A 27795-nucleotide genomic window follows, 5' to 3' on the forward strand; every position below is an offset into this window, starting at 1 on the left:
GTTTACAAGAAAAAAAAAAAACAATCCAAAAAATGCTCTGGATAAAGGGATTTGATCAATGCCATACACATGAATGTAAATGAGAGCTACAAAATAAACAATTATATTAGCAAAAAATCAAAACCAGAACCTTGTATAATGTGATATAAAATGTGACTCTAGATAACTAAAATTAGTCACCGTTTCATCTCTAACTATGTAATACTAGTCTGTGAGGAGAAGATTTTTAAATACCAAACACGGTCCCACCCTCATTCTTTTATCTTTTTTTGAGAATAAATAATTATTATGATATAATACAGCAAGTAATTTAATTTTTATTGTTTATCAAGCTATTTATTTTTAATAAACAAAAAAAAAAGTTTTAAAATGTATAATAATAATAATAATAATAATAATAATAATAATAATAATAATAATAATAATAATAATAATAATTATTATTATTATTATTATTATTAATATTGTAGTGTTTATTATTATGTAGGCTATGCTTTGCTGCTGACAGCATTTTAAAAAGTTAATACACTTTATAAACATACACTTACACACAAAAGATAATTGACCATGTATAGACCATTTTTACAGCACAATAACCATTTACATATTGTTCACATGACTGGATATATATAGAGTAGAATGAGATAATTACTTTACTTTTGATGATTTAGTTCACCCCATGATATTTATACATGGTAATTGTTGTCATTATTATACATTTATTTATATTATTTATTAGTATACTGTTAGTATAATGGATGAACTAGTAAGACCTACAGCAATACAGACCTCCACTCTATTCTATAATAGTATAAAAACATTATTATACATAGACACTGGATAAACAGTATGCTACAGAGTAAAAATGCAGGAAAAGACAATCTTACACACTGTACAATTTTGATATTCAATACTTACAATATATCTGACAGTTATTTCAAACCTATTCGAACCTATTTGTGATTGCTATTCCCTGAGATCAAAGTTTAGACAAGTATATATATATATATATATATATATATATATATATATATATATATATATATATATATATATATATATATACACATTTCAAATAAATTAATTATTTCTTGCTACAAAGAACAATGCCACGAACTGATGATGAAAATACAGTAAGTAATTTTAATTTAATTGATGACCTCCTTAAAAAGAGTTACTGTGATCATAAGAGGCATTAGAAGCTCTCTGTCTTTCTTGCCTTTCCTATCCAAACTCCAATTTATTTTGCAGAAACTAATTACCAATCCTCTTTCACAGATCTAAGACATAGCCCAGGCAGATATGGAAAAGCAAATGGATGACTGATATTCATAAATCAGTTCATGCAATGAAAAGGTGAGCACCCACCCACGTACTGTTTTAATATGCAGATCTGAGCAGTTCCTTTCACGTTGCTTTGAACGTGTCTTCTCCTACGCAGTAAGAGGTCAGACCCCCTGTGGATTGCTTTAGCCCCTCGCTGGCACTCTAAAACATGTTTTGATTGCTTCACCTCCACATTTAATGCTTCTCTACACACGGACACGAAATTTTCAAAGCACTGATGGCCATGTTGACAGGAGGTAAGGCTCGTCACTTGTTATTAATGGCACATTGGAAAGTATTGTGTTTCAAACACAAAGTAAGACAAGACGAGAACTACAGGGAAACTCGAGTTGAACAAGTCATCCAAGAAGACGGAGCCACATCTCGATGTCTCTGGTCCAATCGTGCCATTTATAACTATCTCCCGATGTTCTTTTCTGAAGGATTGTGCTTCTCATTTGACACAGGGAAACATACATTCTGGCCTGGCCAAAGATGCTGCTGTTGGTGATCTCTCTGGGGTTGATGCCAGGAAGATGAAATTACTGCTTTGATTCAAATGCTCTCAGCCAAGCAAAGAAATGTCCAAATAAATCAAGATGTGTATTAAAGACTATATGTACTAGAATGGAGTCACATTCTATAGTTTTGAAACCAAACCCAAACGTCTGTGGTTAGGATTGAAATCTAGTGCTGCTCAGAGGAGCCGTCAGATCAGTAAGGACACAATTGAGATCCTCTTGCAGGGGAAACATTCAGTTCTATCAATATCTAAAAAGCCACAAAACTTTTTTGGGGACCTCAGGTCAAAACATGTTACTGAGAATAGCTAAACAAATAAATTATGCCTGAATTTTGATTAATTTTGCCTATTCTTTCCGCAAATCTTCTATTTCTAAGAGATGAATCACCTTGAATCATCTACCTCCATTGCTCACTTTAAGTCCATTAACAGATTTCTAAGCAGTAGCCAAACCTTCAGTGCAGGCTGGGGACTCCACGCTGTTTTTTGCATAATGTCTTAAACTGCACATAAGTACACTAAACACGAACAATGTGGGCACAATTTAAAATGTTAGTAGGTACAAAGGTACGGTACATTGTGTGGTTTGGAACATTAGATCAGTCAATCAGAAGGAGTATTTTTGGCTGTATTTAAGTTAGAATGGAAAAATCGAATACAGAGCAAAAATGAAAAAAGTTCAGCTATGCATAAATATTATTTTAGCGATCTTTCTGCACAGCAGAAAACAGACCTGTGCGTTCCTGTTTGTTCATTTTGTTTATTGTTGATGTAAAAGCTTGCATAGCTGTTGACAAGCATGTGGTATGGGTTTGCACCTGCTTCACGTTCACGTGTGCAACACAAGCAAGGGTGTACATGCGTTGGGGATGTGCCTATGACACTTCACTGCCAAGATAGCAATTAACGTCTGACTTTTGACATCTGTCTAGGTTTCTTTCAGTCAGTCTTTCAGTCACCTGTATTTTCCGTTGCCAAGATAGCAATAAGCCAGAAATTTGCCTCAACACACTTCATTGCCAGACCAACACATTTACAGGTAAATAATGCAGGAGTTATATATTTTATATTTTCCTCAGGCAGTGGAGTGTTGAAAAACGTATTTTAACAAATTAAACTGTGGTACAATCACAATAATACCACAATACAATTAATTAGATAAGTATTACAAACAGGATGTCCCTACAATGGTCTACAATATATTATACATTGGGTTAACTAAAAACCAACATAGTGTAAAAATGCATCAGTGGGGGTGACGAGTGGTCCAGCGGTGTAAAGCGCTGCACCTATGATCGGGAGATCGCTGGTTCGAATCCTGGTCATGTAGCTTGCTGCCGCAACCCAGAGAGAGCCTAATTGGCTTGCTCTGTCTGGGTGGGTAGATGGGGCTTTTTCCTTTCATCAAAGGGTGATGTTGATCAGCACAAGGCATCTGTGAGCTGGTGTATCGGAACCGAGTCGCTGTGCTTTCCTCCAAGCGCGCTGTGATGCTACTCCAGCAGTTTGAAAAGAAGATGGTGGCTGATTTCACATGTGTCGGAGACATATGCTAGTCTTCACCCTTCTAGTGTTGTGGCATCATCAGTAATGTGGGATCTACAGCTGAGTAGCAGCTGAATGGGTGGGACAATTGGTCTAGCTTAATTGGAAGAAAATGTGAAAAATATATATATATATATATATAAAAAAAAGAAATTTAAAAAAGAAATGCATCAGATATCAAGCTTGATGACCCAAGAATGAAAGTTCATCCCAGATAACACCATTCTCTCCAGTGAGAGTGAAGGGCAGGGATGATGGCTACAAACGAAACCAGAGGCAGCCGGGTGACAGGCTGATGAGGCCGAAAGAGCCATTAAAATAAAAGACAGAAAAGGGAGGGAAATGCAGAACTTGAACATGATTGTGTGCGTGTGTGCGGTTTCGCAGCCTCAGCAGTTAGGAGCGATGCCTTAACCACATCCTCCATTTTCTCCCTCCCTCTCTCCTCCCCTGCTCCCCGTTCCTCTGTTTCTGCTCACAGTGCCACGGGCTCTTCATTGTCTCCAGTGTTAACATCTGCTTCTCCTCAGCCCATAGCCTGGCGAGGGAGAGAGAGAGACACTCCTCTCTCCTCCGCAGGCATGTTTCAAGGGTTTCCTTTCCTTCTTCCGTAACAAAGCCCTCTCTGTCCTCCTCACCAATTCAGTGCTAGATTTATCCACTGCTGTTGGTGCTCTTTTTTTACGTTATAAAAACAAACTCAAAGCTATAGGTCTCCTGCTATGGGCATGTAGAAAGGACAAAGGGTCAGGCAATTAACTTTGAATCGTGCCAAACACAGGGATTTCTCCAGATTCTGTTACCGTCTCTACTTTTTTGTAGTTTAATTAGTGTCATGCAAATGTTTGGCCACCATTGGTCAAAATATGTTCTACTGTGAGTTGTTTTTTATTCTAACAAACCTAAAAGTATGTATTTTTTTTATATTTTTTTATAACATAAAAGGGACAAAAGGCAATGCAATCAGACTAGAGTCTATTTTTTCTATATTAAAAAAAAAAAGTCTTTGCTGTCATATCGTAAATAACAACGTCGAGGGGTCACTTGTTGCCTCTGCTTCGGAAATTTATGGAGTACGTTAAACTATACTGATATCCTAAACGGACAGCCATTAGCTTTGCTAAACGGCCCCTGACATTTTGTGAATGATATGGAAACTGGTGTCCTGTGGGCCTCTGATTGCATGTAAATATTAGCATCCGACCATGAAACACTTTCATCCCCTTCCTGAATGGAAATGCCATGAGGGTAGTTTTCCGGAGTTTCCATGGTGATTCCCTGTGACATCAGGAACACCAGCACTGGACCTTTTCCTTTAGCATGTGCCAGTATCAGTAATGATCTGATCTGGTGGAGGTTGCCACCATTTCCATTGCCTAATATGCAAAGCCCAGTTTTTACGCACATGCACATTTCTCCCGCTGCCAACCGAAAAACCTGACAAAATCCTGATCGCAAATCCTGACGGCGCTAAACCTGGAATCCCTGGGTGGTGCTTGGCTCAGGCAACAACATGGACAACATCCAGTACTGCATAAAGAGACAAACTAGACTCTAAGCCAGGACAAACCGTGCCTCTTACAAACTCTGTTTTTATGGGTCTGCTGAAGACACAGTAAGTATTAAGATTTTCACCAGAAGAAAACATACCTGGAGGGTTTGAGCATCAGCAAGACATTATCAAAGCTGTAAGCCAGGCAGAATTCAGAGAAAGTTATGAGGAAATTATTTCTAGGAAAAAATACCCCCCCATGATATTATTTATTATCTGGCATTAGGAAGAACACAGATACCTGCAAGGCTCATTAATGCATTGATAGCATAAAAAGAGACAGGCAAGTCGACCTGTCACGACAACTTTTGGACGATACATTGCCCCAGAAATAATTGTGATAAACAATAATTTTTGTCATTTTAAGACTATTTTATGTCGCTAATATATTAAAAATAAAATAGTATAATAATGTGATTAATGTTTTTTTTTTTTTTTTTTTACAATTTTTCCCATTTTCTTCTAATTTAGCTAGGCCAATTGTCCCACCCAATCAGCTGCTGCTCAGCTATATATGATGCCTCAACACAAGGAGGGTGAAGACTAGCACATGCCTCCTCCGACACATGTATATATTCATTAATGATTAAAGAACTATATAAAAATACAGAAACAGACACATATGACATGTATTATGTAATGTGCAATTACGACAAAGTTTCAAGCCACTGTATACCAGATGTACACATGTATTGTAAACATTTAAGTGAAGTATATGAATAAAATCTATGAAAAAAAAATAGATCCTTCAATTCATTTAAGCTTTCCATGAATTAAAATTACTGACTACAACTGACTCTTCTCATATAACCTCTGATGAGGTACTGTGTAAGAACACATCTGTATCAAGACATCTGGGAGCATTTATCAGTGTAAAGTATCTACTGATCCCTTTCTGTCCTGACTCTCAGGTGATTCTCTTAATCAGTCCACTGTTTTTTTTTTTTGTTGGATTTAGTTCAGGGGCCTGGGATGGTCATTGTTTGATTCCGCAGTCAAGAGCTCAGGTAAACTATACATTAGATCATGGTCTACTGGAGGATCCAGTACTGGCCAAGTTTTAGTTTCGTGACAAAGAAAACGATATTTATTTATTTTTTTTGCTACACGATTGCTTGGAAGTGTATAGAGTATCTATGATATCATGTGCTTCAACAAGCCAATGCTACGTGACAGAAAACAGATGCGCACATACATTTTAGTTTTTTTTGCACCAAACCCTATATGGTGTAAAAAGTGTTAGGAGGTCAAAGTATGTCAAATATGTGAAGATTAAATTTAGTCACTTTAGTCACGTTAATTTGCTGTATAGCCGTACTAAAAATATAAATTTGTTTCTGGCAACAAAGACTTTACTGTTAGATAAACAGACGCAGATCTGCACCTTCTATTGGCAACTAAACAAGCCATATATAAAGCCTGTGTATGTTCTCATTTTGGTGATCTGTACCTCCTTTAATTCTACAGCACTCTGTAATTTAACTGAGCTCTACTCTACAATGCTTTTTATAAACAAAAAATTCAAGCTTTGATTAAAGAACGATTTACTTAGTAAAGTTCTCCATTACAAATTCAGTTTAGTTTCAGGACAACTGAAACAATATTTCAACACTGGATATTCAACCCTGGATATCTCTTTCTCTCTATCCACTGGCTCTCTTCCCAGCATCAAACAGCAGAGGGACAGGATACGGGGAGACTAGCATGTGTGAGGCTTCGCCACGATCCCCCCACAGCCTCTAGCAATGACTAGAGCCGTCAGTCCGAGGTGAACATCTTCATCAGAGGTGCTTTGAGCCCACGCAACAAGTCGCCCCTCTCAGTCTCTTTAATCAGCCACCCTGTCTCTTTTTAACTTCTCTCTGCATCTTTAATGGGTGCGAGTGACTGAGAGATGAAGAGTACGAGAAAGACAAGTGTGGAAATGGATCAAAGGAGACAGAGGCAGAAGGGGAAGGGACTAAGGGTAAGAGAGAGAAGAAAAGACCAAGGGCTTTCAAAAAGTCAATTAAACGGTACTTTTCAGCACATCAGTTTAATTTTATATTACGAGATTAAAGGTATGCTGTGTTTTTTTGGGCACCAGGTTCTAAAGTTAAGTATAAGTGTAGGTGGCGGGAATGTAAAAATTAGAACCAGATGAATTCATTCATGATGTCTGGAAACGGTGAGTCACTTCTGATGCTCTTTTACAAAAGGTTGAAACAGAACTCCATTCATTCAAGTTCATGTTTGTGTATAATGACTCCAAATATGTGTGCCAAATGAGAAATAAGGGAAATCAAACATTTCCACCAGAGTAAAGTCCAAACTAACACTAACACCCCTTTTAAGTGTGCAAATGAAGGAAACGCTCAACTTCAAGTGAGAATGGAATAGTGTAGTCTTCAGTACCAGTACCAAATAAATAAAATATATTTTACGACTTGGACAACTTAATCTTAAATGATCCCTGCCAAACCATTTAAGGTGCGCTCGTAATTCTAAACTTGAAATACTCAGAGGAATGAAGAAGAAGGAAAAGGAACTGAAGTAACACAAATTAAAAGCTAGACAACACCGTAACGTTGTATGTCTGAGACCCCGTATCATGACTAATAGATTTCCTGTGAGAAGTAGATGTGGAATGACCTAAATTCTCCTAAAATGAAAATAGCCAGAGGGAGAGTCACAACAGAAAGAAAGTGATCCACAGACGTTTGATTTGAGAGAGACGACCCAGTAGCACTGGCAAGCTGCTTGTGCTGAACAGCAGGAGCATTTCTGAATGAGTATCCCATGTTATCTGTCCACTGTTGATACAAGTTCACTTCTATGGTAAGATATTATCTGAAAAAGTGTTTGTGGCACATAGATTTTTGACTGTTCGGACAAATTTGACTACTCAATAAATTAAATGAAATAGGATGTTAATGCAAAACATGAACTCTGAATTATTGAGTAACTCACAATGAAGCAATAAATGAATGTAAAAAATTATAAAAGAGGTCAATATATAAGGGACAGACTGGTTGAGTTTTGTAATCCTCGGGCCAAAGTGTCAGCATCTCAGTCTGTGGAGTTATGTAGAGCCCATAATCTTATAACAGACAGATTTGAATTCAGACAAACACCACTGGGCTATGGTAAATTGGGGGATTAGCAGCATGGAAATGCTCTTAATATATTTCCAACATATTGTGTAATCTATTTAAGAGCAAAATAATGTTTCTAATAACAGCATTTTTTTTTTTTTGTAATAAAACATTTTGGACAGCACAGCAATATTAGCATCAATTAATCTATTCTGAATCAAATCTGCTTGCTGTTCTATCTATTAAGTTGGGCTATCATATATTATAGTCAGATCTTCTAAAGTTTTTTTTTTTTTTTTCCCACTTTTCTCCCCAATTCAGTTATGCCTACTATTCCACCCACTCAGCTGTACTGCCCCTATCACTACTAATGCCCCAACACCAGGAGGGTAAAGACCAGCACATGCCTCCTCTGATACATGTGAATTCAGCCACCGCCTCTTTTCAATCTGTTCTGCTCAGAGGAAAGCGCAGCGACTCAGTTCATGCGCCTTGTGCTGACCGGCATCACCCTTTGGAGTGACGTGGGGAGAGAGCGCCATCTACTCACCCAGAGAGAGCAAGGCCAATTGTGCTCTCTCAGGGCTCCAGCAGCTGATAGCAAGCTGCATGACCGGGATTCAAACCATCTATGATCATCTCCTGATCATAGTGGCACACCTTAGTTCACTTGACCACTCGGAGACCCCCATGTTTATGTTTTCCTTATGTTACCTTACTGCGTCCTCAATTTATAATAAATGACATTATTCAGTTTGTTTACAGTCATGAGAACTTAATAAAAAGTTACATAAGTGAAAAAGTAGATCGTTTAAAAAAAGAATGCTGGATTTCCTTGAAACTATTCTCTGAGTGCACACAGACTCCATTTTCAGCTATCCACTTGTTCCATCACAGACAGACCTCTGTGACATACAGTGAGTGAAAATGCCACAGTGGTGACACTTTAAATGCTGAATAGTTGATGAGAATATAAACCACGGTGACAAGCATTGCTTCTTTCCTGTTCCTGAATGAAAAAAAAAAATCCCTTGTCAATTCATATGACATCTCGATGTGCGACAAGGGAGAATGCCAATGGCTTCTGGCAGTCTGATGTGAGATGTGTCTCTGCCCACAGCCAACCTTGCCATACTGCGACCTTCCCCCTATACCTGATGAAATTTCCCACAGGAACGAATTCCTTCAGCCCACCTGTGACTCAGCTCTGCTGCAAGAAACGATGAGGCTATTCTCTCCATGGACTTTAAATTTGCAGTGGACATGCTTTGTATATGTTGCATATTGGAAACAATGCCTCCTATAAAGCTTACTTTTAAAATTATGATAGATGCCTGGCTGTCCTTGGATGCCTTTTCTAACTAAAATATCAATGTTGTATCATAACACAATATTTTGTTTTGCAACACTGTACTGATTTTCAAAAACGCATAATTGATTTTTAATGTACATGTAAAGATTAGTGTTAGACAGTGGATTATTGTGTGTTTTGTTTAAACCTGTCCCCTTAAATAGGAGAGTTGTTCTCTGCCATCAGATCCCACTTTTTAATTTATTAATTTCTCTTAATCATATTATAAAAATATGAGGGTGTTTTTATTATGACTTTTAAAAAATATACATATTTACACATTGCAATATATTGCCTTGCCCACACACAGCCCTATTTCTAACATAACTAAACTGGCTTTTGTAAAACCTAAATACTTAATATACTCATAATAAATGCATAACCTGATCCCATGTTTAATCAATGGAGTTTATGGATTTTAGTTCTCTTTTTTTTTTTAGATTAATCTTCCTTCATTTAATAGTTACTCAATATTCAAACAGCATTTTGGAACAATTGGCACTCCTTGCTCCTGAGCTCCCCATACAATTTGTAAGTGTAGTTCATGTCTTAAACCACTACTTAATGTCCCTTGGAGTAATTGTACAGGATGTCACACAGTGTCACATAGTCCCTGCAGTAAAATAAATCAGATCTCACATGTACATATAAAATCGGACCTCATCTGATCACACTGTTGACACATTTCACAGTCAGTAAAGCATCAGATTGATTGTGAAGCCATTATTTTATGGTAAAATGCTACTTAATTTTGCTTTAATACTCAACACGTGACTAAAACATTTACAATACCACTAAATAAGGGTTTTAAATGTAATTACAGGTTAGTTTAGTCAAATAAATGAGGCAGCTACTGCTTTGTAAATTACAGAATGTGAATTAATTTCTGGCTTTGCAACACAGAAGGAAATAGCCAGCTGTTTAAGATGTATAGCAGAAGCATCATTATTAAAGAATCTGAGATACTGATGGGCAGTGCAAAGTGTGAATCTATTGAAAAACAAAAGCTGGGTTGTGTGTGAAGCATGTTCTTACTGACACCAGATCCCCTGCTTTCATTGTTGCTGCATTCATTGTTTTGATGAGATAAATTTACTGTCTAGAAGAAAAGCCAACTGCTAAGTATTTGTTGGTAGATTTACAAGGAAAAAAGTAACAGACAAGTAAACAAAAAATCAACAAGAACATTCAGGGTTAAAAAGAAACAGAAGTAAGCCACAGTTAAAATCCAAAGCCACTCTTAAACTGCACCAGAGAACTGTTGTAAAAATGTACCAGCTCACGAAAACTACACATTAAACACGCTGTGGTAATGGCACTCTCACCTTAGCTACACATATTAGCAGTAGGCTTCACAGGGAGCCGCATATCAAGCTAACAAGGTGGCTCTGCCAAGGCCGTTTAGTTAAAATAAAGGGGTTTATTTTGGGAAATGCCTCACAATAAACTGTTTTGCATGCTCACTAATGAGGAAGCTTCTCGCAATCAATGGCACAAAAACATCTACAGCGAACGTGCTCTTTTTTCCGTGGCATTTCCCCTTTGTAGACAGAAAAAAGACAGAAATCTGCCGTGTGTTTAACATGTATTCTCAGTGTTTCCTTTTTTACTGGAGATGCTCCACCAATAGTCTCTGTAGCTCATTTATCTCACTTATTGTTTTCATTCTAATGTAATTAGCAATTCTGTTTTTGGAAATGAACGAGTGAACAGTCCAAGTGATTATGTAATTGAATATTTAGTTGTCAAATTATTCTGGATGATCTTTTCTCTTCTTATTATTCCTCAGAGTCTGCACCCTGACAACCCTTACATAATGTTAACAAATACATTCTCTCTGGAAATTAATGACCAATTCTGCTCTGGTGTTGCTTTTGTTGGGACTGCATTACTTGGTTCTGCCTTCTAAAAAAAGACAATGAAGGTGTTCTTTAAGAGTGCATGTTTTTACTGAGAAAGAATGAATACAATTCAGACTGTCTTGCTCATGAGATAAAAACTGACAAGATGAAAAACAGCAAACTAATTACACTGAGCAAGCTATTAAATGAAGAGAGGCATGCATTTTGGGGTTCTTTCCTCTTTCGTTCGTTTGAAAAACAACAGCACATTAGCCACATGTGCAACAGGCCCGAACTTCTGCCGCATTTAGGCTGTGATGAAGGGGAAAAAGAGGCCTGATTGGTTGTTTGCTGCTATGCAAATAGCTATTGAAGATTAGAGGCTGTGAGTAGGTACTGAAGTGTGATGTATATGTTGGTGAGTTGATGGGTCAGGGCCTCTGGGATGGAAAAAGGTGTTTGTTGTGGTTTTTGCCCCCCCTCCCTTGCTTTGTGGGCCATTCGTCACAATCACTCTGGATTTAGCTTGGATAGCAAACAACAACGTGCAAACTTACGAAATGGTAAACAGCAGAATCACAACCATCAAAGGGCCGGACTGATTGTTCTGGATATCACTCTAAAGACTTGTTGACGCACAACGCATTTGCCTGGAAGCATTTGGAATTTGTTGAACCAGTCTTCATTAAGTGATTCCAAAAGCTATTTTGGCGCACAGAGAAAGTGTGAAGACTCTCAGAAGGTGCAGGACATACTGTTTAGGAATCAGGCTAAATTACAGGTGAAGTAAATGCTTCCATGGTGCTCTGGAAGGGAAAAGGTCAAGGGGTTTTATGAGGAATTAAGCAACTAGCCATGGAAAACCATTAGAGCTTCTTTCCTGTCAGTGTTTGCTATTTACTCATACAGATCATTAGCACCGATGCCGTCTATGTTTGTGTGTTCTGCAGGGTAGAAAACTTTGTAAAACCACCTGTCTGAAGAGACAGAGCATGAAACACTTCCGATGGAATGCTCCACAGACTGATTCCTTAGGAAACAGTAAAAACAAGACAACTTTTGGGGCATAAATTAAAGTTCAGAAAGATCTGTGTGTGGTTGAAGCTCATACTCCTGAAATCTCAAACCCATATGAGGCAGAGTAATCTTTTTTTTGTTTGTTTGTTTTGGAATTGTTATTATATCTAAGCACCCAGTGATCAAGCACCAAGTCTTTGGGTCAAATTCACTTGCTGGTCAACATCTTCCTACATAGACTGTATTTTATCGACTCATCTAATAAATATGTAGTATCTACCACTTAAAAAGTACACTTTCCTCCCAAAGGCAGGAAATGTAGAGTATGTCTGTAGCCCTGAGCAAATATTGCGTTTACGGTCAGCATTCTTTTTAAGGTTGTAGGACAGTTGTTAGAGCCATAGATGGCAGAAAAAACCACAGGCAAATAAATGCCTGTTTTGCATATGTGAATGATTGGAATGAAAAGGCCAAACTCACATAGCCGTCTCATTGGGACTGCCAAATCCAAGAACTCCTGCGGTCTACTTCCTCGCTAATAGGAAAACCGGTTCACTTTCATAGAAAATGAAATAATATTCTATTGTTCTGGACATGAAAGACGGAGAGGTAATACATCACACATTCAATGGAACAAAATAAAAGATGACAATGACCCTTTGAAGAAGAAGTTCATGGGTGATTTGGAGTTGATATAAGCAGTTACAGGAAGAATGGCTTCTAAAGAGGTTAAAGGGATTTCAGCATTCCAAAGCTGAACAGTTTACTCACAGTTATTGACTGTGCAAAGTGAAGAGGGAATAAAACAATTAAAATCAGATGATATGGAATATGTCTGTTCTATTGTTTTCACATACCTGCCACTGCAATCCTTCCTGATGTTGGGTGGTCCATCTCCAGAATTAAACCATTATGAGCAACCTGCAGACAAATAAAAATACAAATACTTCAGCAATCGCAAAAGCTGTAAACAGACAAGCAGCAGCAGTTCATATAAATACAATTATAATTATTTTATTAAAAATCTATTTCCATGTAAAAGAGAACATGTTTTAAAACTAAAGTTGATGCAAAGTATATTAGGTTGATGTGTAATTACATAAACTGAAGTTACATTGTTGTTGAGTTGTTTTTGAAATATAAAGTAAAATGGTTCAATATGAAAACGTATAAAATAACAAAAGGCACAATAATTAAAGTGATTATTTAATACATTTCTACCTTTGTAAAAAAGCTCTTCATTGTCAAAATTCAACGTAGCCCAAAACCTAAAGCCTCTAAAGTCCTGCTGTGATTTTATACAAAAAATAAACTAGGTCAAAATGACAATGATGACAGCTTGTTTAACTGCAGAGATCATGTTGGGTTACATTCTGGACAATTTTTAGACCCTTAAAAAGCTCTCATGTTTGTTCAAGTCATTCTGACCCTGTGAAATGAGCTTTTTAAGGAAGCTTATCTGACGTAAGCAACATGTTTCCCTGTCACGTCAGATCGGAAAAACAAGGCACTGCAACAGAAGAGGGAAATCACTGATATTGTACAGCGTGTCTCTATTAAATAACCCTATCCAATAATAATCTAACATTAAAAAAAATCTTCTGTTCATTCGTAGAGGCATGGTACAATGTTAGATTATCACTTATTACTTATTATTACTTAAATCAATAATAATTAAAAAAAAGTCTGATAACGTCTGATAACATGTCTCAGACAATTAGTTCGAATGATCGGATTTGTATCTGCTTTAAATGCATCTTAGGTTTCAATGTGTATTAATTGACCAGGTGTAAACAGGGTTTTTGACAACTCTTATTATCCACAGTCTTTTTCTCAATTCAGACTACAACTCATTGACAAATACCAGGGATAAAAAATTAATAAATAAATAAGTGAGGCTTCAGAAAAGTTTTAGTTAAAACATTTTTCCACTTTTTTGTTCTTCAGGGATCCTCATTGCTCCCACCAGATTCCAGAGCCTCTCTATCTAGTCTGTCAGAAAGCATTAGTGCCATTAGCACTATACATGCACATGTCAGTGAACCAAAACCAGACAGTTATATAACTAGACATGCAGACCACCAGACGTGGGTGACGCCCTCCTATCCTCCTCCTTTCTCTCTTGTTCATCCACTCTTCCGCTTGCGACTCCAGGTTCATCCTAACTCAGAGGAGAGTTCCAGAATTCAGCAGAGACACATGTCACTGCAGCATGTAAAGCTCTGAAGCTGTATGGTTATGTAGCAAATAGAGAGCATTTCCCCTTTGCAGGACACCAAAGTCAAGACAGAGGCAATAGAGCTAAATATAAGTTACAGAAAGACTTTCTGATTAAAGCTCTACTAGAACAATTAAGCCACAATAATAGATTGTGCTCTGGGCCAAGCAGTTGTGAACGAATGGCTACTGGTCATCTATTTCTCCACCCCTGTAAACAATGTGTATTAGAGATAATAGAGAGGATTCATTAAATGTTTAATTTTAACAGCAATTCATACAAAAAATACATTAAAGAACAAATACAGATATTAAGAACAAATAAAGGAGTAAAATAGGGCTTAAAAAAAAAGAATGTTGGGTTATTTTCCTTTACACAGATAAACTATATAACTAGTCTCTAATGGCCGTGCGAATGTGGTTGAGAGAGAGGATAGATGCTAGTAATACACTGTCATATGTGAGTAAGGGAGACATAAACAGAAGATGGAAAACAACAGTTTATGGCTGATGGCAAGTTGTGCATCTGGGCACCTTGTGTCCAAGCATCGAACTACAACTAGCATCGCCCCTCTTGACCCCCAACCCCCTTGAGGCTCTCTCTGCTTCCTCACTGATGTTCTTGATGGCTCTCCTCTCCTGTACCACCCTGATGCCAAGGAGTCTGAGTGTCCGATGCAGGTTCTGTCTCAGGAATCACCTGCAGCCGACCTCGACTGGTTCACAGCGGGCCCTCCAACCCTTCGGCCTGCAGGCCTCTAGCAGTTCCAGTTACTTAGGCTTCTTTCATTTATAGGTCACTTAAATCCGGTTTTCCCAGGGGACTGTTACACTACAGTATAGTATAGTACGTTTTTAAAAAAACTTCTCAAAGAAATAGTCATGGACTCTGACGCTTAACACTAGGATGACTGATTATCAGGACATAAGACATCAGTGCAATATTGTTAATAAATTACAACAATAACAAAAAAAAAATGCACAATAAAATTACAATTTTGATGCATATTTTTATGCGCTGTATACACACACACAATACTTCACTCAAAATTAAACAAAAACAGCATTAACATATCCATATAATGTCTCTCAATAAACAGCTCTGGAAAATATTAAGAGACTCTGATTTTTGATTTCTGATTTTGCTATTTTTAGGTATATGTTTAAGTAAAATAACCATTATTGTTTTATTCTATAAACTACGGACAACATTTCTCCCAAGTTGCAAATAATAAAAATTTTCATTTGGTGCATTCATTTGCAAAAATATGAAATAACAAAAAAGTTCATATTCCTAAAGTTTTAAGAGTTCAAAAATCAATATTTGGTGGAATAACCCTAGTTTTTATTCACAGATTTCATGCATCTTGGCATGTTTGTATATCTTACAGAGACATACACAATGTTGTAACATATTGATACTAACATTTACATATTACAGACACTATAGGCTAAAGATCACAGGTTTAAATCCTGGATCATGCCACTATGCCATCAGCAGTCAGAGCCCAACAAAATACAATTGACCAAGCTCTCACTAGGTGGGTAGATGGTGCCATCTCCCCACAGGTGTCTGTTAGCTGATGTATCTGCTAATGAAAGAATCTCAGCTGCTATTAAACAAAAAAATTACAAGTTTATGAGTTTATGAGTTCTAAAACTTGCCAAAAGGGCCATTACTAAGAACTGACCACGCAGGCTGCGCCAAACATTTGCTTTGGGCCCTTTCCTTTTTTTTTGTTATTTTAAACTCTAAAAGATTAAACAAGAGTAAACAAGATATTCTTGCTTAAAATTGAAAATATGTTTCATATTGTTTCATCCTAAATTCGTTTAGCTATTTCCAGTAACTGATACATTTTTACCAGGGGTGCCCAAACTTTTGAACACCACTGTACAGGGTCAAAGTAGACAGACCCAGTCAAGAAACATGACAAAACAGATTAGATGGGAGGTATCTTTCACAACTGGAGAGACCATAGTGAAAGATGCACTGGCTCAGTGTCCTTCAGTGAAGAAAAACAGAAACGTCTCCAAAGCTCCACGCTGAGGGGGGATCGAGGCTCAATCTGACCCCCCAGTGGCCGTCTAACCAAAACACAAGCCATGCCAAACCCTCTCAGGCTTTCACCAAGGCTTTATCGACCATATGCTACAACACTTAAACACTTGTAACAGTTCTGTGTCTGCCTGTCCATAAACAACATTGGGTTATGTTTGACAAGTCAAACAAGGTCACTGTGTCCCAAGAGCAGCACATGTATTAGAAATGATATGTGATGCTGTAATTGCTGAAGAAAATTACATCAATAAAAGCTTGCGGACAAAAAAATGAAAATTTAATATCACTGAGACACCAATCATCACTTGTCACTAGAACATATGAGAAGGCAAAAAAAACAACAACTGGCAAATACAGAGAATAAAATATGCACAGAAGCAACATCAGACATTGATTAAAGATAGAAATTAATCATGCGCTAGACAGAAGTGCGTCCATGGGTTGAAGACAAATGGTGGAAAGTGCTCCCGAAGGCAGATCAACACCATGTCCATTCAGCACGCACTACGCAATCACTTCACGAAGGAAAGGGCTTTGACGCTTTTCCTTTTTTCTCCTTGTGGATGCTGGAATCCTGTTAGGACATGACTTTCTGGATAATATATCTTCCTTTATAAATTATTAGGTCTGTTTGCTGCAGATTGGGGTGAGAAAGGGTGGGGGTTGAGTTGACCTGCATCAGGTCAATGGCTTGGGCTTTGCATCAGGTGCACATGATTTGGAATGGGTAAGGGGTGGGGCTGCTATTTTTATGAGATCTTGTGACTTTTTTTTTTTCAGAAGAGTTTTGAGAAGACAAAACATGGGAAGAAAAAGTTGGACCTTAATAAAGTCATAATAGTAAAACTACAAAAATACTGTAGATGGGAACAGAGCAACTAAGGGAACTGTAAATGATCCTATTCCTAGAGCAAATCTTGTTATGTTTATAGTAAAAAAAAAACTTTGACTAATTGTAAAACATAGGGCCATAAACTATCTAAGGCTATCCACAAAAAAGTGGCTTGTGCTTTTGAGCAACTTATGCAAATTTAAAAAATATATAAGTATTAAAAAGGAGTTCAGTGTAACAGCAAATGCAAGACTTTTCTCTGGTTTTCAATATTTTAATTGGGCTGGACTTATGTTAAGAAATCTTCTTTGTAATATGCAACACACATGTATTATATGTGTCGCATGGGGGACAGCAAAAAAAAATACAGAATCTTACACATTAAATTCTGATTTCGAGCACTTTCATTAATTTCACAAGAATTATTGATTTTCTATACATATCTGATATGCATTATTGACCATTCATTATAATTGTAAATCAATTTGTTTAAAGTCAATAAGTTTAAAGAACCAAGGACACAAAAAAATCACTTTTTACAGTGAGCTCAGGCACATATTCAGAGATAAATGTGATCAGACACTGTAAAAGGAGTGTAAACTCTTCTGAAACATTTTGGCCATAGATTACATTAAAAATATAGTATTAAGATAATAAAAACAACACTGGGGGCAGTACAGACACCCAGCAGCATAAAAATGTTCACAGTGCACTGTACAGCCCATTGTCTATGTGAACACATATCCAAACTGCAAGTATATATCTAGCTTTGACTGGAGAGAACAAAATTTTGACTTCAGACAGTTTTTATGTAAACAGGTTTTGACTCAAGGTTTTCACAGGGTTTCAGGCTGTATTACTTTAATTCAAGTACCGTTATAGTTTAATGGTCAAACTTGACCACCAGCAGCCACTATTTCAAATGGATTAATATTATATCAAATAGTCAATTGAAAAACATAAATAAATACATGACACAAAAAATCTGGGGCCAATTTGAGTAAGAAGCAATAAAGATAAAGCCTAGTAAATCACAACATAATCATAACCCAATACTACATGTGACAGCAGCTTCCGACTTTCTGGTGAACAGCATTAAACAATCAAGCATAATCACTACGACCACAAAGTCAGACTGAATAAAACTTTAGCGAGACATGTGGATAGCAAAACTGCAGCCCGGAGCCTGTGACTGTGTGTTAACCTCTTGTTCTGGAGAGCAATAAAAGCCTAAGTGCCAGCGAGCGACTGGCACAGCAACAACGCAGCCACATGTGTCTTGCTGAATGGATTAAAAAACAGATTGGACTCTGGGCCTCAACGTCTGCGTGCAGTAAAAGCCATGTTTATTTGTGTTTCTTGCACTTTTTAATGGCTGCCTCTGAGGTTGCCTTCCATCCAGCAAGTTCCGTCCTCACCACTATTCCCTTCCCCGTTCCGAGGCGCAGCAGCTGGCAAGATGTGTGGTTGCGTAGGTGGAAGAAAAGGGGCTGTGGAAATTAATAAGTTCCCTGCATTGATGGATGGTTTTAATTTAAACTTTGTACATGTGGTATTTTTATACATTATATTTATTATGCACACGCTATGTGAATGCTTATATGTATTTCAGAGGCTGAACACATTATGTCCATTGCTGTCAGCACAGATTCATGGATTAAGACAGTACAATTCAAAGGAATTTCATTCCATGTTTAGCCGAAGACAGTACCATGATGTATGTATTAAAGCACCAAACTACACTCATATCCTATGTGGCATTACATAAGCTTCAGTGGCAACCATCAGACAGTAAGACACGAATATCAACAAGCACATGTAATGGCAACTGGGAGAGTACATGTGCATCCAACACTGAAAGTACTGTACTAAATGTGACAGGGTAATGGAACCCAGATGACCATGTGACTCATGAGTGAAAGAGGTCTAGAAAACAAACTTCAGATCAAAAGTATGAATTCTAAGAGAGGGGGATGTGGTGTGGAAAGCCTGGAACGAGTAGTAAATAGAGAAAACACAGAGAAGAATTGCTTTGCTTGACCATTCACTGGCCAGACCTGAAATCCATGCTGTGAGTTGAAAACAAATCCCAACTGTCTCAGTGATTCAGAAAGACTGAGTGTATATGGCATTCTGCTTATTACACTTCACTTTTGAACGCAAACGCATAAAAAGCAAGATAAAGCAATAAAAAAAAGAAACTTCACACACAATAGGCATATTTTTGCAATCCAACAAAAACACCTAAAGAAACAGTGGCTAACAACTCTTGATTAACCAAAATGGATAGTTTCCATCCAGCAGTAGACAGTATTTAACTGCCCTAATCTGGCATATGATTATGTATTGTGAAACGTGTGGTGTGTCTTCTTGGGAAAACCTCAACTTCCACAGAAGGAGAACAAAAGAGTATTTAGTGGTGTTACAATGAAACATGCGGTGGATCAGTTTCATCCCATCATTAATCTTCATTATTGTAGCCTAGCTAGAACTAAAGAACATGACAAGAAGGCAGGTTAGCCCTATGGAGACTGCAAACTCATCAGCCATCTCAATGTTTCTTTTAAAACATTTGTATATTGTATGAAACATTTAAATATAGTTTAAACATTTTTTGAATCTGTAGTCTGCCATTTTAACTGCATAGTACTAAATCTTCATATAAGACTAAAATCCAGAATTTAACCTAGCACAAATTAAAACATCTACAAAGCTTTTCTATATATATTCTATATATAGTTGGAATCAAACCCCTGGTCTGCTAAATCAGTGCATAATGATGTTAAATCAATTGAACTGGTAATAAAAGTAAACACACTTTCTTGCTACTTTTGCTGAATTTATCTGCATCTATTTTAATGTACTCTGGAGTTTTCGCAAGAAGAACCACTCTAACTGCTGAGATAAAGGGTTTTAAATAATGTGTTTAAATGTATGAACAGTACAGTGTCATAACTATAACATAATTAGATTTGATGAGCAACAGAACAACAGACGCTCCTACTGATTTCACTGATTTTATTCAGGATTTTAAATATTGGCTCATAAAAAATAACAATACGTTAGGTGAAGAAAATGATAAGGGTCAAGCACCCTTGTTACAGATTACAGTGCCTGGCTTAGCAGTATTGAACATAGCTTATTTAAGAGCAGCTCTAAAACTTTGAGTTATAGTAATGAAAGTGTAATGCAACACAGATGCGAGCTCCTACATTCCAGATCAGACATATTATACACAGCTTTTCTTCATTGAGGCAAAGTACCAAAGGGGAGCGTTGTTTCCATATCTCTGTTCAAAGCACTGGATAATTGTGGAGAGCTAAACACAAAATGCTAAGATGTAGAGGTGAACAATTAGTCAGAATAAAGAGGAAGGCATTGCAATTTTACACACTGACACGCTAATGAATAATATCTTAAACGTTAAGCTGACAGCGAGCATATTCATCTTCAGCTAAACAGTCAATTCAAATTATAGACCAAAACCACTGTTTCAATTAATCTCATGACGCCACCTGATTTCTTTTCCCTCACAAACGTCACCTTAATGAACACAAATGAATCACATTTACAATAGTTTACAACAGTGATTACACTGTAATCCAGCCTGAAATTCGAACCAAATGCTTGTCTAAAGCAGTCTTATTATCTTTCTTGCAGATGGCCTACTTAAGCTCCCGTTGCACCTAATTGCAACCGTATGAATACAATGTGTCATGAACGCATCTGTTCACAGTCTACAAGATATTGCTTTGCCAGTTGTTTCAAAGATTTCCACCAAAGTTGCAGAAGCACAGAGTGTGTTAGCTTCACATCCAGCATCCAAAACAAGGACACATTTTGTCTAAATGGCTGTGCTGGAGCGCCTGATAATAAAGTAAAGAGAATGTTCTGTTCTGAAACCGTAAATATCTCTATCTTTATTTTAAATCATTATACTCTTTCCGGGGTCCCTGGACCCTCCACCCAAATCCCTTTTGCTTTTCTTTGCCACACCAAATCTGAACTATTTTTTGTAAGTTTAAATACAGCTTACAAGAATTATTATTTAACCATTCTAGGTCTGCCATGATGTATACATCCTTTACTGTAGCTTATTAAATTCTTCCTTGTAACTGTGGAGTGGATTTGTACGAAGAGCCAAGTAACCCTTGTTACCCAAGTAACTTACTCACTTACTAGGACACCGTCTATCACTTGTCAGGCTTCCAAAACAATGAGGGTGAGAACAAGTGCACGCCTCCTCCGATACATGTAAAGGCATCCACCGCCTCTTTTGTAACTGCCACTTAAGCATCATCACTAGGTAACCAGCATGCATAGAGGAAAGCACCAAATTCCAAGCTCTGATACATCATCCAACAGATGTCTGTGCTGGCCATCATAAAAATGGCAGTAATTAGAACTGAACGCATTTCTTTATTTATGTTAGTAATTACATACATTTGTCACTTTTTCAAGTCCTTTATCAGCTCTACCTGCAATCTCTAGTCTTCAGACTACAATACCCATAATGCACCCTACACACACTGACATCACCCCCATTTACGACCACATGACCCTGCGCACGTCACTACCAGTCACCTGAATATTGATTTCACCTGTTACACGCAACATACATAGCTGATGTTGACCTTGCTCATGTTGACCACTCTCTGAGCCCAACCCTTCTTTAATAAAGTTCTTAAATCGCATCTGCTTGTGTCTGAGTCCTGTCTAGTCATGACACACTGTCATGCATAAATCCTGTATTTCCAGTTTGTCACCTTTGACATTATGTAAATCTAGCAATTGTTCTTTTTTATTGCATCAAAATTGCATGAAAACTGACTAATAGAAATGCTCCAAAATTATGCTGAATAAGAAAATTTGCACTGACTTCCATTGCAAGTTAAGATATTTTTCTTGTTTAAAGCTGACATTTCTTGGAAAGTTGAATTTGAACATAAAACACACAGAAGCATGACAGCTAATGTAACTATTCTATACATGTGCATCAATGGAGATACAGTATATCAAATGTTTGATTTTTTGGTCTCCTCTGTTTCCTATTCCACAAAGGGCCAGCACCCACTCCTGTACAGAGGTCACGCTAAGGTTCTAAACATGCTGCCTTAGATGAAAGTAGATAGCGAATAAGTATTTTGCCGCCTCACAAGCACACTCATTGAGTTTGCTTTGATTTCAGCTCATTCCTCCGAGTTAGACGCCGCCCGGGCTGGGTTCTGGCCTCATCAAGGAGTGTGTGGTGGGGTGGTGGGGGCTTGTAGGGAGGTGCAAGCCCAATCACCTCTGGGTCATTGCATAACTCTCTCTTCTGTACATCAAGGGCCCATGCCCAGGCACACACTATTCATCAATCTTGAGGTTATGCTGAACTCTCCACAAAAGCTAATGGAGACGGGGGAAATGCGGGAGCTGTCATGAATAATTAAAAAAAACACATGGGTAGAACATACATGTATGAATTTTCAAGTGAGTCCATAGCATGCTTTCCTGTAGGATGCAATAAAGCTGAGGCACATAAATAAACACACACTTTTGTTTGTCATGGCAATAAATCAAAAACTGATTTCTGGTAGACACATGTGCTGATAAATGTTTGATCATGAATTACGAGTAGCACAACACTGGATTAGGAAGCTGAACATATGTTAAGTGCAGCACTATTAGTCATGTCACTGAGGTTTACCTTCAGGCATAATATAAAGCCCTCTACATTAGTGGTTCTCAAAGCATTCCGCAGGGCCTCCTAGATGGTCCACATTTTTGTTCCAACCCAACTCACTACACATTAGCCACAGAGGACTGGTTTGAAAACCACTACTCTGTATGGATAAACTTCAACACAGCAGGCCTGCACTTAACAGAAGATATGGGTGCTTTGTTCAACATATATTTTCAACTATAGAAAAATGTTAGTGTTAAAGTAATGTGCTTAATGGAAATCTTGCCACGTTGGTTAATAAAAAGGCAAATCATTGTTAACTGTAGTCTAAAATGTTTAAAAATATTAGATCTTAACAAGATTAGGAATTTGAATTGACCACTATCATTTTCCATTTAATTTATTTAATTAATTTGATTTCCTAGAATATTTTAATTCAGCTTCATGTTACATAGTCCACCTCTGCTGCAGCTTCAATTATTTGACAAAAGGTCTTACGTTTTCCTTTAGTCATGCTTTAATGTTTTTTGTAAATATCCCATCAAAATCAAACTTGTTTGGGCACTTTCTGGTGAAAGATGCGGAACCTTGACATCAGCTGTGTCATAACATTGTAACATTTTACAATTGTAGATTGTTGAGGACTGGGCTAAACCTAACCTGGATGTGTTGGTATTTTTCTTAAATGTCCTTTTCTGGACAAATCTCTACCAACAACCTATTTTCTGAAAGCCTGAAAACATGGATCTGCCCATGGTAATCCCACTCCCTAGAACAATTAAAAGCAAGTCAGACTGAACATCTGTGGTTTAAACATAACAGAATCCTTCAAAATCCTCTCTAACCATGTTTTAATCATTTGCAGCTGATGATGTGCGGCTCATTTTAAGCTGATGCAATTCTAATTTTAGATATTCTATTATTGTTCAAAATAAAGATCAGATTTCTACATGTTTAATATGTAAAGGAAAAAAGACATGGTGTCCTAAGTTTTTCCCAATACTGTACCTATCAGTGTGCATTCTGAGGGACAGAAACATCCCTTTTTCTTCTTAAGCTTGGTTTTGGACTAAGACAGTTCTGGCAGAGGTAGCACAGTTTGAGTGGCAACACGATGTATCCGTTTTCCAATGACAGCAAGTGATACTTCCCATTAGGTTTCAATCGTGGCCTGCAGGTCTCATGCGGTTAAGGTGTATATTAGGTCCTCAAGCCGCAGCTGAACTTTGACTCTGCGGTTAAAACTTCCCTTTCAGTAGACACATTCCTGCCGCCTCTTGTTTCAAAAACAGCAATGGTGTTAGTAGCTTAGGGACTCGTGCTGTGACCTCAGCAGGACGTGCATGGGCGTGGGGCATCTGGGAAGTCAGACGCTGCACTGGTGGGACAGGGATCGAGTACTTCACAGCTTTGCTGCTATGATTTGCAAGATATTTGCGAGAAGAAAGTGGCAACTGCTGCCTAAGCTGGCTATTATGTGTATGTTTTGGAGCACAGCATAACTCATAGGGCTGAATGGGAGACGACTGCCTGCAGATTGGTCAGTGCAGAGGCGCCAGGCTTAAAGAACAGGAGGAGGAAAGGTGTATGTGTGTGAAAACATCATCTGATACTTTTGCTGCCTTCCAGATGGTTAATGATCCATCAACAGTTAGGGCATCTGCTGAGCTAAAGTTATGGAGAAACTTGGAACAACCAATCTCTAAAGTTGCAGGTTATATGAGGCTTTGTGAAATTCATCATTTACCATTTGACACGTTGAGCAAACATGTGGTAGGCTGGATCTGAGCCATAATAAACAAAATGAGATTTGACACGGAAGTCAATGATGCATGCGTTCCCTTCTATAGAGTGCAGGACAAATTCACTTTAAATGTATCCCCACTGCGTAAGAGCGGGATATTAAAGCTATTACAGTCTACTATTATCTGTCAGTCAAGGCTGAAAGATGTAAGAAAGGAAGCTATCATTTATTTATGTCTCTCTTCATGAAAGACTGCACATAGGCAAACCTCAGGGAGTTGGAGCAATAAAGCTTGGACCTGACTTACTACAATTCAGAATGAATTTAGATGCTTTCACAAAGCAGCCCTCCTCTAACTCCTTTAATATATGCCAGAACAGACCAGCACTCTCCTAATCTCAGTCTTGGGGGGTCACTAGAGAAGGGTACATTTTCAGAATATTGATAAAAAAAAAAAAAAAAAAAAACTGGCCTTCAGAATCTCTTACCAACATAACTACAATTATATACTTAGTTAATTCTATTTTTAAAAAGTAGAACAAAACAGCACAACCTCTTAGAACTGTGTTACTAGAAACAGGAGGCTAGCACACAACTGCTCCTCAAGAACCCCTGGCAGTTTAGTACAAGTCTGATTTAAATTAAATTTACTGGCATCTGTCAGTAAACTCACAATTACAGAGGAGATTAAATCACCACTAACAATCTAAAGCTCAACCAACGGCCACGTGAGACTTTTAGTCACAGCCCTGTCAGACAGAAACTGAGCTTTACGGATATTTCTCTTGCTCTCCACAAACACACATACATACATGTGCACACAACTTTCTCACTCTTTGTTAATAACTAGCCAAGAGAATTGCTAATATAAAAATAAATTTATGAAAATAATAATAGTTTATATTAAGCAACTGTTACACCACACAGAACCCAAAACGGTATGTTCTATTAGGATGAAGATGTTAATTGAGCAAAACATCAATTACAAAGATAAAAAAACAAAAACAAATGTGTAGTCATGTGACACCACCCAATTTAGTCTACAACTTGCAAGCAACATTGAGGAGCACTCAACAAACCAAAAAAAAACATGTTCAAATATTTTTGAATGTTCACTGATTTAAGGTCATAGGCTGCTTCAGGACAAATGTTTCAATTCATGAAAGGCTTCAAAGGATTAACTGGAAAAAATCAACTGCTAGACTGTGGAACAGCAAGCAGGATTGAAGAACAGTGACCTAAGGAGAATCATTTCTGAATAATAAAACTGTGGAGATCAAAAGTCCTAATCTGCTATCTTCTATCTTTAGAACTTCACGATAGGCATGAGGCTAATAAGCAACAGTGGTGCTTGGAGCAAGTGAGTCTGAAGAAGAAGAGATGAGGAAATAAAACAAACATTTCTCAAAGGAAGGGGAGGGAAACCCCTCCGTCAAACTGAACTTCCTTAACTCTACGTGCCCAAGAAAACAAAACCGGGCAACCGTGTCCAAGAGGCCATAGCACAGACAGGATCTACCTGGTGTTTACACAGGTGGGCTTCCATTCAGCCATATGGTTGGCAGAAAGAAGAAGTGAAGTCTGGGACGGAAAGGAGCAAAAAGCAAGAAGTCACAGAGAGATAGAGATGAGAAAGGAAGAGACCGAGCCAGACAGTCACGGAACTAAGATGGAATGTAACTGGGAGCTGAACACAGGCGTTACAGAAAGGATGGGTGGACGTAATTGATTCACTGACACACACGGTCCCTGTAGAGAGAATCTTTTGGTCTTTTAGCCAGTGGCTTTAGAGGTCGGCTCGAAAGCCAAAATGCGTGTGGTATTCTCTTTTTCTCTTCGTTAACCATGATTCCACCAAAGGCGCTGGAGACTTCATTCTGACAGGAAAATGTGCTGGTATTCAAGGCATGGACATCTTTGTATTCAACCACTGTCCCCACTGCGACCACACTCCCACGCTGGGCTTTCGAGAGTGGGTGAGTGTGCATGTGTGTATGTGTAAGTGTTTCGAGGTTAGAGGCCAAAGCCATGTGTCTTCAAGATCCTAGCGTGTGTTTGTGTGTGTATGAGAGAGACCACAGGAGAAGACACACCTCCTCATCAGTTGGCTGATAGGCTGTGTGGTCTCTAATTACTTGGGGAGAGTTCCGTTCACACAGCCAATTACAAGCCATCATTCTCCTCTACATATCACATCATTCTGTCCCTTCATTGGATTCAGCATTTGACAGAAGTACACTGAAGGGGTCATCTGGTTGGAATTGGCAAGACCAGTGCTCAACTACAGAGGTCAGACAGACTCACACAGCTCGAATCATGATGATGTCAGATTACATCAATAATTCACCCTAAATGCTTCTGTATGAATACTTCGACAAATATGATGAGCTCATAGATGAGCTCATACAAAGACTGGGAAATCCCTAGCTGAACAAACAGTACTAAAACTAATCTTAACTTCACAACATGTCTATTGTTTGATTTTTTTTCTTTCACAGAAGGAATCTCATTTGTAAAGAAAACTGTATAATTTAACTGTTTATTCCTTCATAAAGCCAGCACATGTGTTCATTTTCTGCCTGATATTATGCACTCAAATCTTGAGGATTTCTCCTCAAACACTGTAAAAACAGGGTTGTTTGTGGAATAAAAAAGTTAGTAAAGGAAAAACACATAATATAATAAATAATATATAATATAAACATTATTTTAAAATCAATACTTCAGTGACCACAAACCAAACAGTTCCTGTTAAACAAACTTTACATTTCATTACGGTTGTCCAGTTTTCATGTCTAGTTTCAAAACGTGAAATTTGGGGTTGAGAACAGGCAGCATCTCCAAGTGTCCTGTAGGAGTCTCCAAAGCTCTCTAGAATGTAAATAAATTAGTTTACTGCAGAGTAGAAGGGTCATGTATTACCTACACATCCAGCTCGTATACAGCTCAAGGCCTGGAAAGAGGTTAAAACAACAAGCATTTATTCAGCAAAATAAAGACATACATTTAAAATTATAATCACTTAAGGCCTATATATAATTAG

General features: G+C 37.8%; 1 protein-coding gene across 6 annotated transcripts in view; it reads right to left on the minus strand.

Annotated features, from left to right (window-relative positions):
* Positions 1-27795, minus strand: part of sugct (succinyl-CoA:glutarate-CoA transferase) — a 224727-nt gene that overhangs the window by 144088 nt on the left and 52844 nt on the right. For all 6 annotated transcript variants that reach the window (XR_007439408.1, XM_049480151.1, XM_049480153.1 and 3 more), the window contains one exon: positions 13087-13150. Coding sequence is in view for 5 of the 6 variants with exons in the window: in XM_049480151.1 (XP_049336108.1) it covers positions 13087-13150 (64 nt within the window). In the remaining variant the exon portion in view is untranslated. The remainder of the gene's footprint in view (positions 1-13086; positions 13151-27795) is intronic.

Source organism: Astyanax mexicanus, chromosome 6 (genome assembly GCF_023375975.1).
Source record: "Astyanax mexicanus isolate ESR-SI-001 chromosome 6, AstMex3_surface, whole genome shotgun sequence".
NCBI classification, from domain to species: domain Eukaryota; kingdom Metazoa; phylum Chordata; class Actinopteri; order Characiformes; family Acestrorhamphidae; genus Astyanax; species Astyanax mexicanus.